Consider the following 18,610-nt stretch of genomic DNA (forward strand, 5'->3'; position numbering starts at 1 on the left):
TTCACTGTATGTGCTAATACTTATTTTATCTTGGGAATAACCAGTGTTGATAATAACTTTTAGGGCATGCTAAGACGTTTCTCTTCCAATTGTTGTCCCTCCTCCAGTGCTGTTAAGCCATTTACCTGTAAGAGCCCAGATTGGTTCTAAGAACAGACACAAAGCACACACTACCAAACTGTCACCATGCCAGGCAGGAAAAAAACATCCAGAAAGTGGAAAAGATGGAATTCCTAACTCTCATCACTGACATTTATGCTTCTCCTGTGTCCCTACAGATGGGTCACAGCCTACATCTTTCACATGCAAGTGTCACACAGATTAGCATTTACACATTTTAAGAGGCTTAACATAGTTCAGCTTGGACGCTTTTATTCTACACCTAGCAGAATGGGGAATGGAAATGAACACTGTACACAAAACCAGTACCTGTGCACAGCCCTGCATGTGCACAGGTACGGACAGCAACTGATTCACTGTGTATCTTCTGTGCTTCCTTTTCACCATGAGAAAGCAGAGCGGTTTCTACCCACCCGTCATAGTTGATCCACTCTCTGAAAGCTCCCCCTCTGAAGGGCTGTGCACATCAGGCTGGCACTCTACCAAACCCAGCTAACAAATAGCAGATTAAGTGGAAACACAGAAAAGAATTTCAAGCATGTATTATACTTGCTTGGAGTTCAGCGTGCATCTTTAAGACAAGGGCTGCCCTCTAAACAGGCAGGCCTGGGAATTTGGTTGCAAAACAATTACAGATGCAAGGAAAATACCTTTCCTCTGAGAAAGGAACGTGATGATATTCTGCAGCCTCCAGTGAACCACGCTCACTGCTGTGCACTGGAGGAGCTCAGCGCATTCTGTGCCTTCTGGAGCCTTTAGCTGCCATCTCCTGCACTGTTCTCTGAGGGGGTTACGTTGTAATAACCAGAATTTATCTTGTATCGGTCTCTTCAAGATGCAAGAACAGAAGATTATAATCCTTCCCATTCACACCCGAAATAGCCTCTCTATACCCATCTGCTGCTATGCCTTAAAAGTAGAACCATTATGAGGCACTCAATTCTGCAGATTAGCAACAGCGATGATAAACTGGACAACTACACTTCTAGTGCCAGGCCTGTTTATGATTTAGTTCCATGTGTTTCCTTGATGAACAACTTTGGCTATGTGACTATCTTCCTCACTATTTCAACACCTGGACTCGGAAGAGCCCCCTTTACATCATCAAGGCAAAGAGAACAGTTTCCAAAACTGCTTAGCAGTGACCCAACCTGGTTCTGAACAAATCTGCAGCTAAATTACCTCAAGCCCAGATGGGCACAAGTGCAACGGTCTTGAGCTTTAGCCAAAATTCCACTCACATTATCCAAGATTTTATTTTCTTTCCAGTAACAACCTGGAATATTTTTATTGGGCGTGCAATACAGAGACACGACTGCTCGATTACTCTACACTTGCCTCACAACTTATATAAAGACCCAAACCCTAACTTGCTCCCATTGTGTTAGCTTATTGGCCTTCAGCACAACTCCACTTTGCCAGACACCTCAAAAGGATTAAAGATCTCAGCCCAGAGTCCAAGAAAGCACTTGAGAATATAGGCCCAGCAGATGGGAAATATATAAAATAAACCGGGAGTAATGCACTCAAGCCCACAACCAGAGGTAAGGAAATCATATGGGTAGCAATTCCCAAATCACAAATTAGAACATTTCTGCACTCTGGTGTTCCTCTAAAAGCAGTGACTCCCAGTTGGCTTCAAAGGAATTTTTGTCTTACCTCATCAACTGAAGGAGAGAGGTGGACCTGATTTATGTCTTTATATTGACTGGTTCAAATTCCTCCAAAGTTTACTGGCCCTGAAGTTAATAAAAACAATGTGACTGTTAATATGTTGTTTTCAGCTTTAACTAATCTGAGGTCATGACTGGCTTTGGAACCACAACAATCACACAAAAGCTAAGATTGATTATTACTCCCCAAAACACACAGTAGTAATTAAGCTCACTGAAAACAAAAATATTTATGTAACAGGTGGAGAGAGAAGAAAACTGAAAGAAAATAAACATCATTGAGGATGTTAATACAACTTCCCAGTGCTTGAATACCTTTACAAATAAGTAAATGGGATTGAAAAGGAAACCCAAGTATAGCACAAATACAAGGATATCTGCATTGAAATTCCATAACTTCTCTTTATTCACTGTGATACATTCAAACAAAAGTGCTCCAGATAACAGCCACAGAGTAAAGAAATTAAAATAAAAAGGCAGAGAAAAAGACGTCAGATACATGAGGCGATTATTCATATTTCGAAGCATTAGTAACTGCTTGTATCTGAGTGCACCAAACTCCACGAGGATCCACGTTTTTGTATGCTGCACCTCTACAGGTAATAATCATAGGCAGCTCTAGCAAGAAATGGCTTTCAGAGCTAGAGCTGAAGCCATCACAAACAGAAAGCACCATCAGGCATATGTTTACAAATGCCTTAGTAATTAGAAGAGTGAAAGAAAGGCTTAGCTGAATTAACATTTTTCTTGTACAGCACAGGGAAGCTCTGCTCAGACTCATTCCTTCCCTGCTCTGCCATCTCACACAGGAGACGTGGCTTTGCCCCATAACACCAAGCACCAGGACAACTGGGTGAGCTTTAGGAGACAGTGGGAGATGGATGGAATTGAGACTGGAACTGGAGCCAGCATCCTATTTAAGAAAATAATATTGTCAAGGCAGCATGTGTCAACCGTGTGGCACAAGCCACCTGAGAAACAGCAGTTGTACAGACCACACTGACCTCCCAATGCTGTTTGCTAAGCCACAAGGGTTTGTCTGGACTGATTTTACCTATGCAAGGCACTTCTTGTTTTAAACTAAAATTCTGCTGTAGTAAAAATAAAAATTGCTGACATCTTCAAAAGACAGTAGAGCATCACTTCATAACTAGTTCATATTGCATCCTGTAATTTGGCTCTACTTCAGCTGTAGAATTACTAAACAGTGCACTTGCCAAGAATTATTTGTAACTCAAAGATCTGATGGGGAGGGGAGTCCCTGACCCAAACAGCGCAAGAAACAGAAATCAAAGTACTCTACAGAGTACAACGTGAAAGGGATACAAAAGAGAGATACAAATCTAGGGTCCCTCTACCATGCTTATTTTTAGGTAGAACAGCACGGATCTTCAACAAGAAGGGTGGAAAACTCAGGACAACCCTTGTCCTGCTCCATCCTTTGTCTGCCTTAGAGTCAGCAGTTCAGATGGCCATCAAGAGCAAAGATAGGCTTCCCCTCTAAGTTGCTGACATGAGATTTTCCTTTAAAAAAAAAACAATCTAAGACATAACCAAAAACATGCATCGGTCCCCATATGCTTTCATAGGGATTCTGCCAGGTGTAAGGCTGTGCCCCAGCTGCTACAACGATGTAAGCCCAGGTATGATTTCCAAAAGCAGGATGCAATGGCACTGCTCCTACAACCAACACCATCTTCGCAGTTAAGATCAAGGTCTGTCTGCTCGAAAAACATTTTTCTTAACTATGTTACTGATAAAGTCTTGAATCACTCAGGCTGAAAGAAGGTTACAAGTGTTATGCAGTTATTTACCCTTCATGCTATTTGTGTGGCATTCATCTCCCACAGCGCATGCTTTGCCCTTTTCACACTCCCTTTCTCATGCAGGAACACAAAGCTGTAATGTTTGGGTTGCAAACACCATTAAATGCTCCTCTTCAGCCCCCAACAGCATAGAAATATTTTCTTTTAAAAGTTCAGATCAAAGCACTTCTACTAATCCTAGGATTTATTAAAACAAACATTGTAGGCATGAGACAGTCAACAGCGTCCCTTTCATAGGATTCTTTGGAGATGGTTCTGAGTTTGAACTGTTTACTGATCCGCCCCTAATTAATCTTCAGTTGCTCAACTGCAAATCCAGCAAGTCCACCTGCTCCTTCCCCCACCCAGATGATGCCCCTTTGCTCCCCAGGTTCTAGCTGCTATGATAGCACCACGTAGCCTCTGTCCCGACAACAAGGCGGCTCACTTGAAAAGCCATATATCACATCCTGATGTTACAAAACCCTATCACACGCATTTGCAGCAAAAGTCTAGCCTTTCCTCATTTAAAACCAGTCATTAAGTGCTTTCAAGGAGTTTCAATATCTTTATCCTTCCCTGCAGTCAAGATAGTTGCCTTTGATCCAGTAACAGATCTGTGCGTATTTGAGGGGTGTGATGCGAACAGCTACATTGAAATCCTGCGGGGTGCCATTCATGTCCACCCACTGATGGCCTGAAAATATGCCAATAATTTTACGTTCCCATTTGTGATTCTGCCTCTTCCACATCCTCACGTACACCCCAGATCCACTGGCACCTGGCTGGGCATCACACTGCTGGTACAACAGGTCGTACGTTTCATCTTTGACGTCACAGAAACGGTACACCAGGTTTCCTGGTCGATCATTGTCATAGCCAGAAAAGTGAATTCTCCCTCCAGGCAAGTGTCTTGCTGGCGGGCTCACACCTATCTTCATAAACTTTCTTTTATGAGGCTTCTTGAGCTCCAGCAGGGCATAGTCATAATCCATGCCAATATCATTGGCATTGCCTTTGATCCATCCTTTGGGGACATGTGTCCGTTTCACCCGGATCCACTGGAATTTCATTTTCTCAGGCATTGCTGAGCTGGTGATGTTGGCCCCTTTGCTGCCATTTTTCCCTCTAGGCTTCAGGAACCCCACCCGCAGTTTCTGAGCTCCTTTGACATAACTCTTGCCATCGTGGATGCAATGAGCAGCGGTGAGCACGTGCTTTTCAGCCACTAGCGTCCCCGTGCAACCTGTAGATAGCTTCACTGACGTGGAGAACGGGTAATTCAACAAGAAGTCCTTCCCAAAAATGCTAAACCTGCTGTCATAGCCATAGATCTGCCTCTTAGTTCGAGATTTGCCTCGAGACTCATCACCACCGCTGCTCAGAATATATATGCCCACTTCGGTTTCAGTGAGGCTACCGTTAGCATACAAGGTTTCATAGGACAGGTAGTTCTTCACTTCTTCATAAGTTGGAAGCGGAGAACTTTTGTGGCACTCTGGGCCACACGGAGATGCCACTTCCAGTCTGGCTTCAGCATCGAACTGTGGTTTGTCCAAGTGAAAGGTAGACTGTGGCAGGATAACTGGAACTCTGTACGAGGGCCAAGTTGGCTTCCAGTGAGGACTGGAGGGCATCACATCCTTAGCAGCACACAAAAGGAGGATTAGAGTGGTCAAGCCAGCCATTCTGAACACCGCTCTGTGGAAAGCAAAAGAAAGCCCAGTTACTCACCCCAAATTGTTCCAAGACTCATTTACCTTGCTAAACAATGGTTTGCTAACCAAGTATAAAATAACGGTCAAATGCTTTGAATGCAGCAAAAATGCCACAAAATTCTTCAAGCTTCTCATTGTAAAGCTAATGCTTTGACTTGTATCTTGAAACAAGCATCCTAGGTTAGCACACAAAACATTTAACACTTGAATATGTTGAGCCACCTAACTTCTGTGACAAGCCATAGTATTTGCCCTCATGCAGCACAAAGAAAATTTATACTATGCATAAATCCCCACATCCAGATACTGTAACTCCTGCACACAATACACGTCCTTACTGTTGCTAGATCACAGCACTCTGAAATCCTCAAAAAGCTCCCACCTACTCTCTGACTCCACCGAGAGGTTCTTCAGCCACCTCACACAGTTTGCTGTTCCAGCCTGAGACGTCACGCCGATAGCAGGAATGGGCAGGTGGAAAAAGATCACCGTAACAGAAGGGGGCTGCAGAGTGCTGCATAGGCAGCTCGCTTCCCCTCGCAGCTCACACCAGAGGAAGGATTCTGCTCCATGTAGCATTTGCTCTCCCCTCAGCTTACATGTGAAAGGATGGTACGGTTACACCAGGGCAGCTAATGAAGCAAGCCTACAATTCCCGAGGGAACTTTCAGTTAACATACTGACTTATTCCTTCACAAACTTAATTAATTAGAGATGCAAACCAACCTCCCTCTGAGCACGGGGAGGCGAATGGGACTATACATGTGTTTATGAACCCCAGGCAGAGTGCCTTGGGCTGCAGAGAACAGCGTGCACTAGTATTGTGTCAAGAAAACGTGTAACTTCAGTGTACTTGACAATTAGCCATGCAGCTGAATCGCGGCAGGAGGCAGCGCGCCCTGGGCAAGAAGGCAGCCAGGATCTCCCTCACACAAAGATTATTCAAACAAAACTTCACAATTATGTTGAGCTTACACATATTTAAACCCTGCTGGGGCTACGTTGATCACAACTGTGGGATCATTCCTGAAATACCTCAACCAAGCAAACTAAAGCAAATCAGGCAGGAGACGACCACAGCTATCTAAGAACAAAAAAGAAAATGCCTTTCCTCCAGCACGGTGCAGAGGAATACTCCAACCCTAAAAGGTCACTGAAAAAGACTTCAGACACAGCAGACCAAAGGTGTCCAGCTCAAATATTGGGCCTGAGTTCTTTCATTGTTGGGAATACCAGCACAGGCTGCCCACGGAGGTGGTGGTGACTGCCCCTGGAGGTGATCATGAACCGTGGACATGCAGCACTGAGGGATGTGGAGTGTGGGCACGGTGAGGGTGGGTTGGGGTTGGACTGGATGATCTTAGAGGTCTTTTCCAATCTTAATGATCCTGCAAAGGCCATCATTAAACTGGCTCTTTCTACGGCAAAGACTAATAGCGGATGCTGGCTGCGTTTTGCAAGCTATCAAATTAGACAGTCTCCAAGCAATATAACAAGAAACACCTGATGTGTATCAAATGTATTTGCTGTGTAACAGTGCTTAGGGAAATACAAAAACAAGAAGGTAACAGTGATAGGTTTCACTGCTCCACCCCCACGAAGCTAATACACACCAGCATTAGTTAACTATAGATGCCCACAACAGACCAAGTCACACTGACACTGTGCATCAGGTAACAGAACTCACTGTTAAGGGTACGTATTCATACGCAGTCTGCTGTCATCTGCTTCACACCCCAGTAGCTCCCTTAAATGACGTTTGAGGGTTTTTCAGTCGATGTAATCTCAATTTCATAGAATCACAGAATGGCCCGGGTTGAAAAGGACCACAATGAACATTGAGTTTCAACCCCCCTGCTATGCGCAGGGTCGCCAACCACCAGACCAGGCTGCCCAGAAGCCACATCCAGCCTGGCTTTGAATGCCTCCTGGGATGGGGCACCCAGAGCCTCCTTGGGCAACCTGTTCCAGTGTGCATTTCAATTGCACTCCTCAAATCTAAAAGTCATCGGGTTGATTTAACTGGCAGGGGAAAGGTGGAAGCATCCTGTGGAGCACTGGCACAAGCAAAGAGTCTTCGCCGTGCCCGAACAGTGCACCCAACAGCTTCCTCCGACAGCATAAGGCGAGGAGTTACCTGCAGCCCGCCCTGCTCACCTCCCCGCCATCCCCACGCAGCACTCCAGCACTGGGAAGGCAGTTTCAGACAGCAGAGGGCAGCCGCCCAATGGAGAGAACGAGGCAGGAGCTGCAGCACAACTTTGTCACCCCCAGAAAAAGGCTTCGGAAAGACCGGACCCGTCCTTACACTGAGCCGCGTTACAGTCAAACTCCGAGCCTTCCCACCCCTCCCCGCTGATCGCATCGCAGAGACGCGCGATAAAACGCCTTCTTCACCCTTCGAAGACCTTTGTTGCTGTTTGAAACGCTGCTAATACCCCTCGGCAGTAAAGCACAGCTGTGAGTTTATACCTGGCCGCAGGTGCGAGGCAGCACTCGCAGACCGTAGCACTGACAGACGCCGCTGTATCGCGTCTCCTCTGGTAATAAACCAGCTCGTAGTTGCAATGAAATGGAGCAAAAGTCTTATTCATAAAAAGATGCCAAAAAACAGAGCGTAGGAGATCCTTCCTTTTTACAAAAGAAGCGGTCAAGTAGCAAAACGAAGGCGTTTAAAAAGTCACGTAAACTTAAAGAGGAACCTACCGGTCAGCCTCTCCCGTTCCCGTTCCAAGAGCCGCACAACGGCAGCAGCAGCACTACCAGTCTCCCTGCCCAGCTGCTGCCATCGGGTGACCCCGCGAGATGCGCTCGCAGAGCACGGAGGGGCGAACGCCGCCGGACGGCGTCAGCCGCCGATGAATGACCCGAAACTCCCAGCTGACCGCCTGCGCCCCGGGGAAGCGCCGTCCTCGAAGTTCGCCGCTCTCCCGCCCTCCCACCGCTCCTTTGTGCCCCCCCCCCCTCGGCGGCGCCCGCTACCGACCAGCACCCCGCGACGTCTGAGGGAGCCGCTCAGGCAGGCGGTGCTGGTGGCGGCGACGGAGCCGCTCCCATCCCTCCCGCCGCCTCCGCGGGGCTCGGGGGCCGCCGGCCCTCACTCAGCGGCGCGCTCCGAGCGGGGCGGGGCGGGGCGGAGCGGCGCCTCCCGCAGGTGGTTCCCGCGGCCGCCGAGTACGGCTCTACCGCTCCGCAGCGCTCCCGGCGGCGCAGGCGCCCTCTGCCCGAGCGGGCGAGGCCGGGGCACGGCCCGGCGCACTTCCCCTGCAGGCTTCTCCCGTGGGATGCCACCCCTCTTCTTTTTACCCTCGTGCTACTGTTTTTATTACTTTCCTGAAGAGAAACACGTTTGGTTTTTTTTTTCTTTCTTTTTTTTTTTTTTTTTCCCCCACTCACTGCTGGTTGTAGTCCCGGTGCGGTGGTGCTGTGGTGGCTGAGGGTCTGTGGTCACCTCTGTCCTGGGGTGAGAGGCTTTGGGGTGTGGCGGTGGCTCTGTAGGAGCCCCACCAAATCAACAAGTGCCTGGGGTCTCCGACCTGGTGGGTCCCATCTCCACGCTGTGTCCTGCATTTCAGTCACAACAGCCCCAATGATTACTGCAGGCCTGGGGAACAGTGGCTGGAAGGCTGTGTGGAAGAAATGGAGCTGGGGGTGTTTGCTGACAGTTGGCTGAACGTGAGCCAGCAGTGTGCCCAGGTGGACAAGAAGGCCAATGGCATCCTGGCTTGTATTAGTAATAACGTAGCCAGCAGGAGCAGGGAGGTGATCGTTCCTCTGTACTCAGCCCTGGTGATGCCGCACCTCGAGTGCTGTGTTCAGTTTTGGGCCCCTCACTACAAGACATCAAGGTCCAGAAGTGTGTCCAGAGAAGGGCAACAAAGCTGTGAGGGGTCTGGAGCACAGGCCTTATGGGGAGTGGCTGAGGGAGCTGGGATTGTTCAGTCTGGAGAAGAGGAGGCTCAGGGGACCTTATCACTCTCTACAGCTCCCTGAGAGGAGGTTGTGGTGAGGTGGGGGTCAGCCTCTTCTCCCGTGTAACAGCGATTGGATGAGAAAGAATGGCCTCAAGTTGCACCAGGGGAGGTTCAGGTTGGAGATTATGAAAAATTTATTCTTTGTAGGAGTGGTGAGGTGTTGGCACAGGCTGCCCAGGGAGGTGGTGGAGTCACTGTCCCTGGTGGTTTCCAAGGTTAACGTGGAGATGTGGCACTGTGGGACGTGGTATAGAGCAGCCACAGGCATGGGTTGATGGTTGGACTAGATGGTCGTATTGGTCTTTTCCAACCTTAATGATTCTATGACTCTATGTTTTAGACCCAATGTTGCGGTGCTGTGGTGGCTGCGGGTCTGTGGTCACCTCAGCCTCAGGTGGCCTGAATGCCACTCCAGTTTTGGGGTGTGTTGGTGGCTCTTTAGGATCCCCCCATTCACCAAGCACCTCAGGTCCCTGTTTCAACACATCACTTCTCCATGCACCCCCAGCCCTGGGTGATCCCATGTGATCCCCCCTCACCGAAGCACCTTGTCCAGGAGCTCTGCAGTCTGTCACCTCCATTGCCTCATCAGATATTTGACTTTAATAGTCAGACACATTTTTTTTTATGGGTTTTAATTGCTCATCCTGCTTGAATCCTTATAATGATACCTGGCAGGAAAAGTAGGAGCTGGAGCCAAGAAGGCAAAAATCCTGCAATGTGTTTTAGCTCCAAGAGAATAATCCATGAAGGCTTTTGCCAAAATTCCCAGCTGATGGCCGCTGCCCCAGAAAGGAAATATAAATTTCACAGGAACCAGTTTATTTGCTTCCTTCTGCTGATCTTTTCTCCTCACTGGGACTTTCAAAAAGGGCCAGTGAAGCCTGAAGCCCTGCCCCAAGCACCGGCCCTGTGTGAGGAGCTGGGCTGTTAGGGGAGCATAAATTCTTAGGAATGGATTTTTAAATTTGCATTTACTTGGGCCATGCACCGACCCCACTTAGATATTAAGAGATGGCTGTGAAGTGCAAGAGGTACAAAAATCATCAGTACTCAGACAAGTGTTTCTCAGCTACGAAGGATGAGAGATGACAACATGAAGCAGAGGTCCCCAGAGGTAGAGGCTAGATATCCCCAGCAGAAACCCAGCTAGAGGGAAGCGGGACTGTCTCCACACCGTGATTAGGTACACAGCTCCAGACTGCCTACATGCTTCTCTTCTCCTGCATGGATGAATGCAGTCTGTGTCTTGTATGGGGTGAAAGCGTTGTGAGGTTTGGCTGTGTAATGGAAGTCAGAGCTGCAATGATCCAGGTGAGCTTTCGCATTCCATGGGCAGCAGTGATCCTGTGTTCGTGAGCCTCTTCTGTCACAACTGTTTTGTTGTTCCAGAGCACTTCCCAACTTTCCTCCCGCGGGTCTTCCTGGCTGAAGTAGGCCTCACACCAGATGAGGCCTCTTGTCTGCTCATACCCTCTGATACAGTACGCATTGCCCTGCACTCATTTCTAGTTGGCCTCAAATCTACCACTGAACACTCTGTCTGTGCCTTCCCTTTTTCACCCTTTTTTTATCACACAGGTTTTAGAGAATGAAGAAGCAATGAATATTAGCATAATTTCCCCCCCCCACCCCCCCCCCCCCTTTTTTTTTTCCTTATGCTTTCCTCCACATTCTGGCTGACTGTAGGACTGCTTGATCTCCAGACACAAATTTAGATAGACAGACCTAGAAGATACAACGCCAAACAAAATGTTTGCAGAGGATAAGCAGGCAGAGATACAAGACAGTGCTGAGATGCCTGTGGTGGGATTTGCCTCATAAACTGCAGAGGTTTGGGGTGCCCTGAGATATCCAATGACAGGATATAGTTCTACAGGTCTGGAGCACCAGCTGAAGGTCAGGTGGGGTGCCCTAAGGCATCTCAGACAAGTTTGGAAACCAGTGTTTAGGCAATTCATTCAAACCATAAGCATTTATGCCTTAATTGCCAATGAAGAAAATAGATTTAAATTATTTTTAGGGAACGCATTGAACCATAAGCACAGAAAGGACATCTCACTTGGCCTATCTTAATACTGACCTTAAGGAAAAATGAACTACTGGCCAGTTCTGTCCAGCTGTAATGAACAAAATCTAATGCTTTAACTTTCCAATTCAAAGGAGAGAATGAAACTGAATGAATTACAGATTTATTTATTTTCTGTGTGTACAATTCCTAAGAAACAAGAGTTCTGGAGAAATTGGGCTGTGAGCTTTTTCCTTTAAAAAAAAAAAAAGGTGAAGTCCAGGATCTGAGCATTACTGTGAGCCATTGTTGAGGCAAAGAGCAATAAGTGACAACATGTGTAAGGGTGAAGAGGTATTAGCTGTACTATATTGTCAAGTGATAACACACATGCTGACTTTTCACCACCTTGCGAGTAAGCTGAAAATGAAACAGTCTACAGGTGGGAGCCCTAATGAATAGCACTGTCAGGAGATAATTTCTCATGGTTGAAGAAATCTTTTATTCTGCAGGGAAGTGAAGTAACCTGGCATTATGGGCCTGTGCCAGATTCTGCTGCAGACAATGGAGTGATTTCAGAGGCCACTGAGTCTGGAAGGAAGAATGACAACCCACAATTGGCTCAAATGAGTCCTCCCATTGCTCACTGCTGATGTAATGCAGCAGAAGAGGGCTGGAGCTCCCCATGCCGTGGCATCTATTCAGCAGGCTCCCTTTTACTTGTATGGGACAGAGAGCCCTGCACACAGGTGCCCCATTTCCCAAGGATCTTTTTAAATGTGGGAGGAAGAAGTTCAATGTGAAGATACTCTCTAACCCTTCAAAGGCAATCTGTTTTGAAGGCAAGAATGATGGAGTAATGAGGGCATGAGCAATGACTTTGGAGACACAAGTTCTGTCCCCGTCTCTGCCCCTACTCTCTGCAGCACTACAGGAAAGCTCTTTGCTGTCTCGGTTCCTGATCTGTGCAACAAGTGTGAGAGCACGTTCAATCTCACTGTCGTGTTGTGATAATAATACAGTAACTGTCCCATGACTGGGAGCTGTGATGACAGGAGGGGGAAGGCCACACACTGGCCTCAGAAAGGTTACACCATAAGATGAGATCACCCAGAGAGAATGTTTAGTTTTCCAAGACTGTGGATATAAGGATGCAGGGGGGAGGTGCTTAGTCCTGGTTCTCAGAAGAACGGTGCTTTCACTATCAGCTCTTAAAGAAAGCATATGAGGAATCAAACTCAGTTGTTCATCGTATGAACAAGATTTCTAAGCAGGAGAACTGACAGCCGAATGCACACAGTGCCCTTCTTGTCTTGGCAGAAATGTTGTCAACAACGTGATGCAGTGGATCTGTATACCCTTAGAGAGGATTCCTCTGCCCAAATAAGAACAACTGAAAGCCAGGCATGACTGCTCTGGGTTCCCTTTGCAGCCCTGATTTATTGCATCCTAAGGTAGGCCAGACAATTGTCCTTTACAAATGCTCATTTCCTTTCATTGTCTGGTTGGAGGGGTTAAACTGCAGATGCCTACAGTTATGTGAGGTCAGTCTCACTCAACATATCTATCTTCTTCCTGGGTTAATGGGAATAATTTGAGCAGCAAATTGCACTAATAGGGGAAGGTTTCAGTTGCACAATTTCATCTGCAGACGTAACTGTAAATAAGCACCTTTGCCTGAGACGACCCAAGCTTTACAGAAAGTTTCTGAAATTACTGGCAAAATAATCTACTACTACGTGGAAAGCACAAGAAGTGATATTGGACTGAATATACAGTGAAGGCCAATCAATACGTTTAGGAATAATTTTAGGGTGTTTTTTTTTTGGGGGGGGGGGGGGGGGGGCAGGGAGAGGTCAGAAATCTCAACTGAAGGGCTCTTTGGGATTATTTACGTCTGTGTGACAGATTCTCTAAATACGTGCTTAAAGTAGAGTCTATTATATAGAGGTTTTGATCAAACTGCGAGATACATAAACCAATAGAAGAAAACAAGGAGAAACATTTTGAATTCAGCTTGGTTCAAAGTTCACAACTATATTTATCATGTATGCTCTAAACTGCACGGATCTTGGGAGTAACTGGTAATCGTATTACTGAAAACATTTATGACAAGTGATATTTAGACTAACAGTGCCCCTTTAACTTCATCACAGTGAAAACAAGTTGAAATAAAGCAGGCACCTGGATTTACTCCAGCAAGGCTGAGGTTCTTGTAAGACGCTGCGTCTTTACCATTTGGATAAACAGCATATCAATACAGTGAAGTAATCCCAAAATAACACCTTAAAAATAAAACATTCGCTTCAACTGCACTCACTGAGACCCTCAGGAATTTCCTGCAAAAGGGAATCTTCAGTGTTGTGTGAAGTTGGATCACATTCATCACTGCTGTTTTTATCTTCATGCTAGCCTGTGTCTTCCTGCTGGGTTTAGATTCTGCTGTAGGTTTCAGTGCTCTGGCAGTTCTGAATCCACAGTGCACTCATCTAAGAATAGTGAGCTATAATGCTTTATAAGTGCTCTATGTGACCGTGAGGTTACTGTACAGTTCAAACGCCATGGAGGGTATTAATAGACTGCTTTTCAGCAGCTCTTTGAGATCATGCTCACCTTGTGCCCAGCTTGTTTAAAGAGAAGCTCATGTTCAGCGCACACAGCAAAGGAGAAGGCTGGAGTTTGTGTCACCCCACATGAGAGCCCATCCATCTGGGCACAGTGTTTGGCCCACACCTTTCATCACCAGCCTGTCAACTTTGCAGCAGTGTTGTGTGGTTAATGCTGGGAAGTGCCTTTCCTACTCCTCTTGTGCAGCAAAGCTGGTGGGATTTGGGATGCCTGAGCACCCCGAGTTTAGCAGAGTGACTCATGAGGGACCCCATCCTATTTCAGGCTGTGTTCTAGCTATTCTGGGTCAGACAGTGCAGACAGAGCCTAGGTAGTTAAAGCTTCCATCAGGGGGAACAAGGGCTGAAGGTGCTGCTGCTAGGTGCAAGGGCACCCCAGGATGGCTGTAGGGTTGTGGGGATGCCTGAAGCAGGTGGGTCTCTTTGACTTTCACAGAAAGACTAAAAAAAAAAAAAATAAAGATAGGCAGAGAGTATTTTAATGAACTCTTTTGCATTAATTTCTCAGTCAATCAGCTTTTGCTGGTAGAATTTCAGTGAGTCCACATAACACCTATGAATTAGTACTCCCAAGGAGAATGAATGCAAGGGCATAGAGCAAAGAATCATAGAATGGTTTGGTTGGAAGGGACCCTTAAGATCATCCAGTTCCAACCCCCTGCTGTAGGCAGGAATACCCCCTCTAGCATAAAGAAGGCAGTGTAGCTGTCGTGACCAGCACATAGGATGGTGTAATAGGGGTCCATGGTCTGACACATGAAGAGGAGTCCTATTTGAAGCAGGAGAGGTCAGTTACGATTAGCTTGGGAACGAGTAAACAAAATTGACCTCAGCTAATTTTAGCCATCTAAAAATGATGCCAGTACCCTGAGCAAGGTCATCTTTAAATTGGAGAAGAGGCACCTCCAGAGGGTAATCCATTGCACCCGCATCGGATGCTGCAGGTATTATGGGATGAACTGCACTCAGCAATCACTTTCTCTGGGGTGTCAGTAGAAGAAGCCTAAACAGCTCATGTGGAGAGGACGTTTGGCTTTTAAAGTGAGATGGCAATACACTGTTTAGAGTTAAGTACTCCTCAGCAGAGAATTGCTTTTGGGAATCTCTTCTTCACATCTTATTAAGATGAGCTTGGCTTGTTTTCCAAATCTTGCGTATCCAGCTATAAAAACAGAAAAGGAGATTTTCCTCTCAAATGAGCAACCTCTTTCACTAACCTATGATCCTTTTCCTTCCCTTTGGCAGATGACATCTTACATTTGCAAGGTAATAATTGCTCCGTTATGCATCTCAGCTGTGACTACAGCTGCAGTACTCTGTGCAGTTTTGGCTGCCTAGTTCCATGTGAGACATGGACAAATGGAGGTAGTTAAGGAAAAAAAGAAGGTAAATAAAGGATATTTTTATAGTTTTTCAAGAGAGAAATCTAACTACTTATACTTGCATTGTGGAATATATAGAGCCCTAAGGAGGAATTATTTCACATAGCACTAAATAATATAATGACAAGAATATAAAGCAGCAAGATAAGAAAAGACATATCTGAGCTAAGTGTCACCAGAAAAAAATGACCATGCAAAATGGTTGTGAAATACTATCCCATGGGATTTTCCTCTTTCTAAAGGATATATAAACTGTGTGAGGCACAACTTTAGGAAAGCGATCAATCCTGAATATCCTCTTGCAATTGAGGTCATCCAGTAGGTCCCTATTAGCAATAATTACTGCAATCCACAGATCAAAGCCTAGCACATAGGAAAATCATTTGGTAACATGTTTTGCAGAGATGGATCCCACAAGGAATACTTACAGCAAGTCTGGGTTACTTTTAATTTATTTCCTACACTAGTGTACATCAAAACTCAGAGATGACTGTCTGACAGTAGCTTTGTGCCACTGCATACTGTGTACCAGGTACTTACTGGTCATCTGGGAATACTCTTCTCAAATGTACTCAGCAAAACAGTCTGCTTTCTAAGTGCCAAATCTACACACTTGGTCTACATTCTTTCAGTTAACTTCAGTTTCTTTCCAAGCCAAGAAGGAAGATTTAAGTGGATAAATTTAATTCTTCGTGATGAGTGCGTAGCCTCACGGAAGCCAAATCATATGAATGTGTGGGTACTACAGACCTGAGAGCAGGAGCTTGGTACCGAGGGCTGAGTGATGCGTTAACCTGCATATGGCATTTAGAATTTGACAGAATATCCTGAGTTGGAAGGACCCACAAGGATGAAGTCCAACTCCTGGCTCCACGCTGAAAATGTGAACAAGACAAGCAGAGTGTAGATTTCTCCTTGTGTTAGGCAACAGCCTATGGCTAACTCTGAGAGGCATTGCTCCGCTGCCACTTAGGAGTATTCTGTATTAGGACAATTACTGCTATTCTAGAACGTGTAATTGCACCAAAAGCAGTATTGTTCCTTGACAAAAGCTATTTCCACAACTCCTAACTGTATTCATTCAGTCTTTTATGAAATACTTCATCTATCAGATTATTTAATCTGAGATCTGAATCAAGCAGACAAGCCCACGGTTTTCTGTGTAGTTCTATACAGCCCATTCAAATCCTTGCATCACTATAACTTTCTCCCAGAGCTCTGCAGTTTTCCTTCTGCTTTAGGGCTACCTGAAAGCTGGCAGCAATGGCCAAGATGCCTTCCAGACAAGCTCTTTAAAATTCCTTTTAAAATATCTCATTTTAGCAACTGCTGTATGCAACGATATTTAACTCTTGAAATGATACCTCAGTTAGCTGGCAATGGTAGTGTATGTTTTTAGTGTGAATTTTCCATATAGAAAACTGTCATAAGCAATTTTTAGAAAATCTCACTGTCACTGTGGGAAATTCAGCTTACATCACGGAAGTCTCTTGCTCTGCACATTGTAGAGAGGTGCTTTAAGCAGATATTTATCCCGTGGTTCAGAAACAATTGAGATCAATGGTTTCCATTATCAGTGACAGAAAGAGGCTAAGCCATTTTTGACACACAATACCAGTTCTGCTATTTTGAGACCATTACTTGCTGGCTCGGTTATAACAACTGATTTTGACTGTCTGATCACAGGAATTCTGCCACTAAATTCAGTAATATCAGCTAAGTCGAACTTATGCTTATTAATGAACAGGCGAATTCCTCCTGCTTATTATCCAGACTCAGAGTATTAGCCTAAAATGAGATGTTTTCTTCTTTCTAAGTCTCTTGGCTGCTGTGTTCATTTATTTTATGCTTAATTTTATGCTAATGCATGCTTTTTTGCTCTACCTTTTCCCTCTTCTCTGCTCCCATCAGCTTAATGTCACAGCCTGGTCTCAGAGAAATCTATAAGCCTTTCTCAGAGTCCGTATAAACTGCTTCATTTAACAAGGAAAAATAGCCCAACATTTGTCAAGGCTTTGAATGTGTGCTATTTACCTAGCTGCCAGCTAGCTTCTGCACAGCCTTTACCAGTTCTTCCTGATCACTTCAACAGTCTTCTTAGCTGCTCTGCCCTGATGAGATTGCCCAGAGAGCTGTGGTGCCCCATCCCTGGAGGTGCTCAAGGCCAGGTTGGATGGGCCCTGGACAGCCTGAGCTGGTGGGGGGCAATCGGCCCATGGCAGGGGCTTGGGGCTGGGTGAGCTTTGAGCAGGTTCTTGGTGGAAATGTGTACAGCTTGGCAGGCTGAGAGATCTGCATCCATCTGCCCTGTTCCTTTCTAAATGTTTTGTGCCTATGTGGCAGAGGAGAACAATATGTAGCAAGCTTAGTGGTGATGTGAAAGAATGACTCTCCTGTTCTCAAGGAAACAATAACAAAATCATAGTCAACCCTTTTTCCCCATTTTCTTCAACAAAGAATTTAACCAAAGCATTTTCTTGCCATTGTTTATCCGTTGCTTACCAGACTTTATTATTTATTTACTTGTGCTGAAGCTGAGCTGGCAGACCCATGGCATACAGCAGAGCAATTTCCTGGGAACTTAATCGAGTCTCCTACTCTAAAGAGTTGGGCTTGATGAAGTAAAGTAGGATGAAACATAAGCTTTGTGATATACAGCTTAGATTGTGGGTACATCTTTATCAATGCGAAATTATGAATGGCGTGAATTATAACAAATACGATGAGCTGATTCAGAAGGTACAACATGCATGCATGACTTACAGTGCACTAACTTCACCGATCTGGAGACACTCTGTTAACATTCTGTTAACATATTTTAAAGCAAGTACTTGTTCAGCACTTGCTGAATATTCCCTGCATGGCTGGCACGAAGAAATAAGGATACAATTCTTCATTGTGCTGCAGCAGGCATGATTAGAAATGGAAAGGCAGTTTTAAAATAACAAATTCTCTATTATGTTTCATTAAAAGCCATCTGGTTGCTACTGTCAGTGGACACAGAAGGGTCCATGACAGCACTGCTTCAGGTTGGACTTTGCCTAAGTGTATGTTGCTTGTAGTATTATGCTGGTAGCTGCTGACCCGTTCCATTCCATGACTTTCAAACAAACTCTCTTTCACCCTTGCTGTAAAGCTAAGCTCAGGGTTTTCTGAAAGTTCTTGGTAAACATCAGCCGAATCTCCATTTACAAAAATAGAATGCAGCAGAAATTCCTCTGCGGCTGGACAAACGATCGCAAATGTTTAAATATTGGATTGGAGAAAAGCCAGATTTTGAATGTCATGGAGAGTGGCCGGTGC

At 45.6% G+C, this 18,610-nt stretch overlaps 1 protein-coding gene across 3 annotated transcripts; it reads right to left on the minus strand.

The window, feature by feature from the left end:
* Window positions 1-2,175: 2,175 nt before the first annotated feature.
* Window positions 2,176-8,398, minus strand: PRSS23 (protease, serine 23). Of its 3 annotated transcripts, none has more exons than XM_417210.7 (2): window positions 8,303-8,398; window positions 2,176-5,299 (listed from the first exon to the last, which is right to left on the minus strand). In XM_417210.7, exon 2 carries the CDS (start codon window positions 5,284-5,286, stop codon window positions 4,168-4,170), a length of 1,119 nt encoding a protein of 372 aa, XP_417210.3. In that variant the 5' UTR covers window positions 5,287-5,299; window positions 8,303-8,398; the 3' UTR covers window positions 2,176-4,167. The 3 variants fall into 3 exon arrangements, with proteins under 3 accessions (XP_417210.3, XP_001234471.2, XP_046760414.1); XM_001234470.5 differs by having other exon boundaries at window positions 8,023-8,398; XM_046904458.1 differs by lacking the exon at window positions 8,303-8,398 and adding an exon at window positions 5,655-8,138.
* Window positions 8,399-18,610: the final 10,212 nt, after the last annotated feature.

Source organism: Gallus gallus, chromosome 1, assembly GCF_016699485.2.
Source record: "Gallus gallus isolate bGalGal1 chromosome 1, bGalGal1.mat.broiler.GRCg7b, whole genome shotgun sequence".
Taxonomy (NCBI): domain Eukaryota; kingdom Metazoa; phylum Chordata; class Aves; order Galliformes; family Phasianidae; genus Gallus; species Gallus gallus.

What these genes read in the sequence shown, in the direction of transcription:
- PRSS23 (XM_417210.7), bottom strand. Translation starts at nt 5,286, where the DNA reads ATGGCTGGCTTGACCACTCTAATCCTCCTTTTGTGTGCTGCTAAGGAT.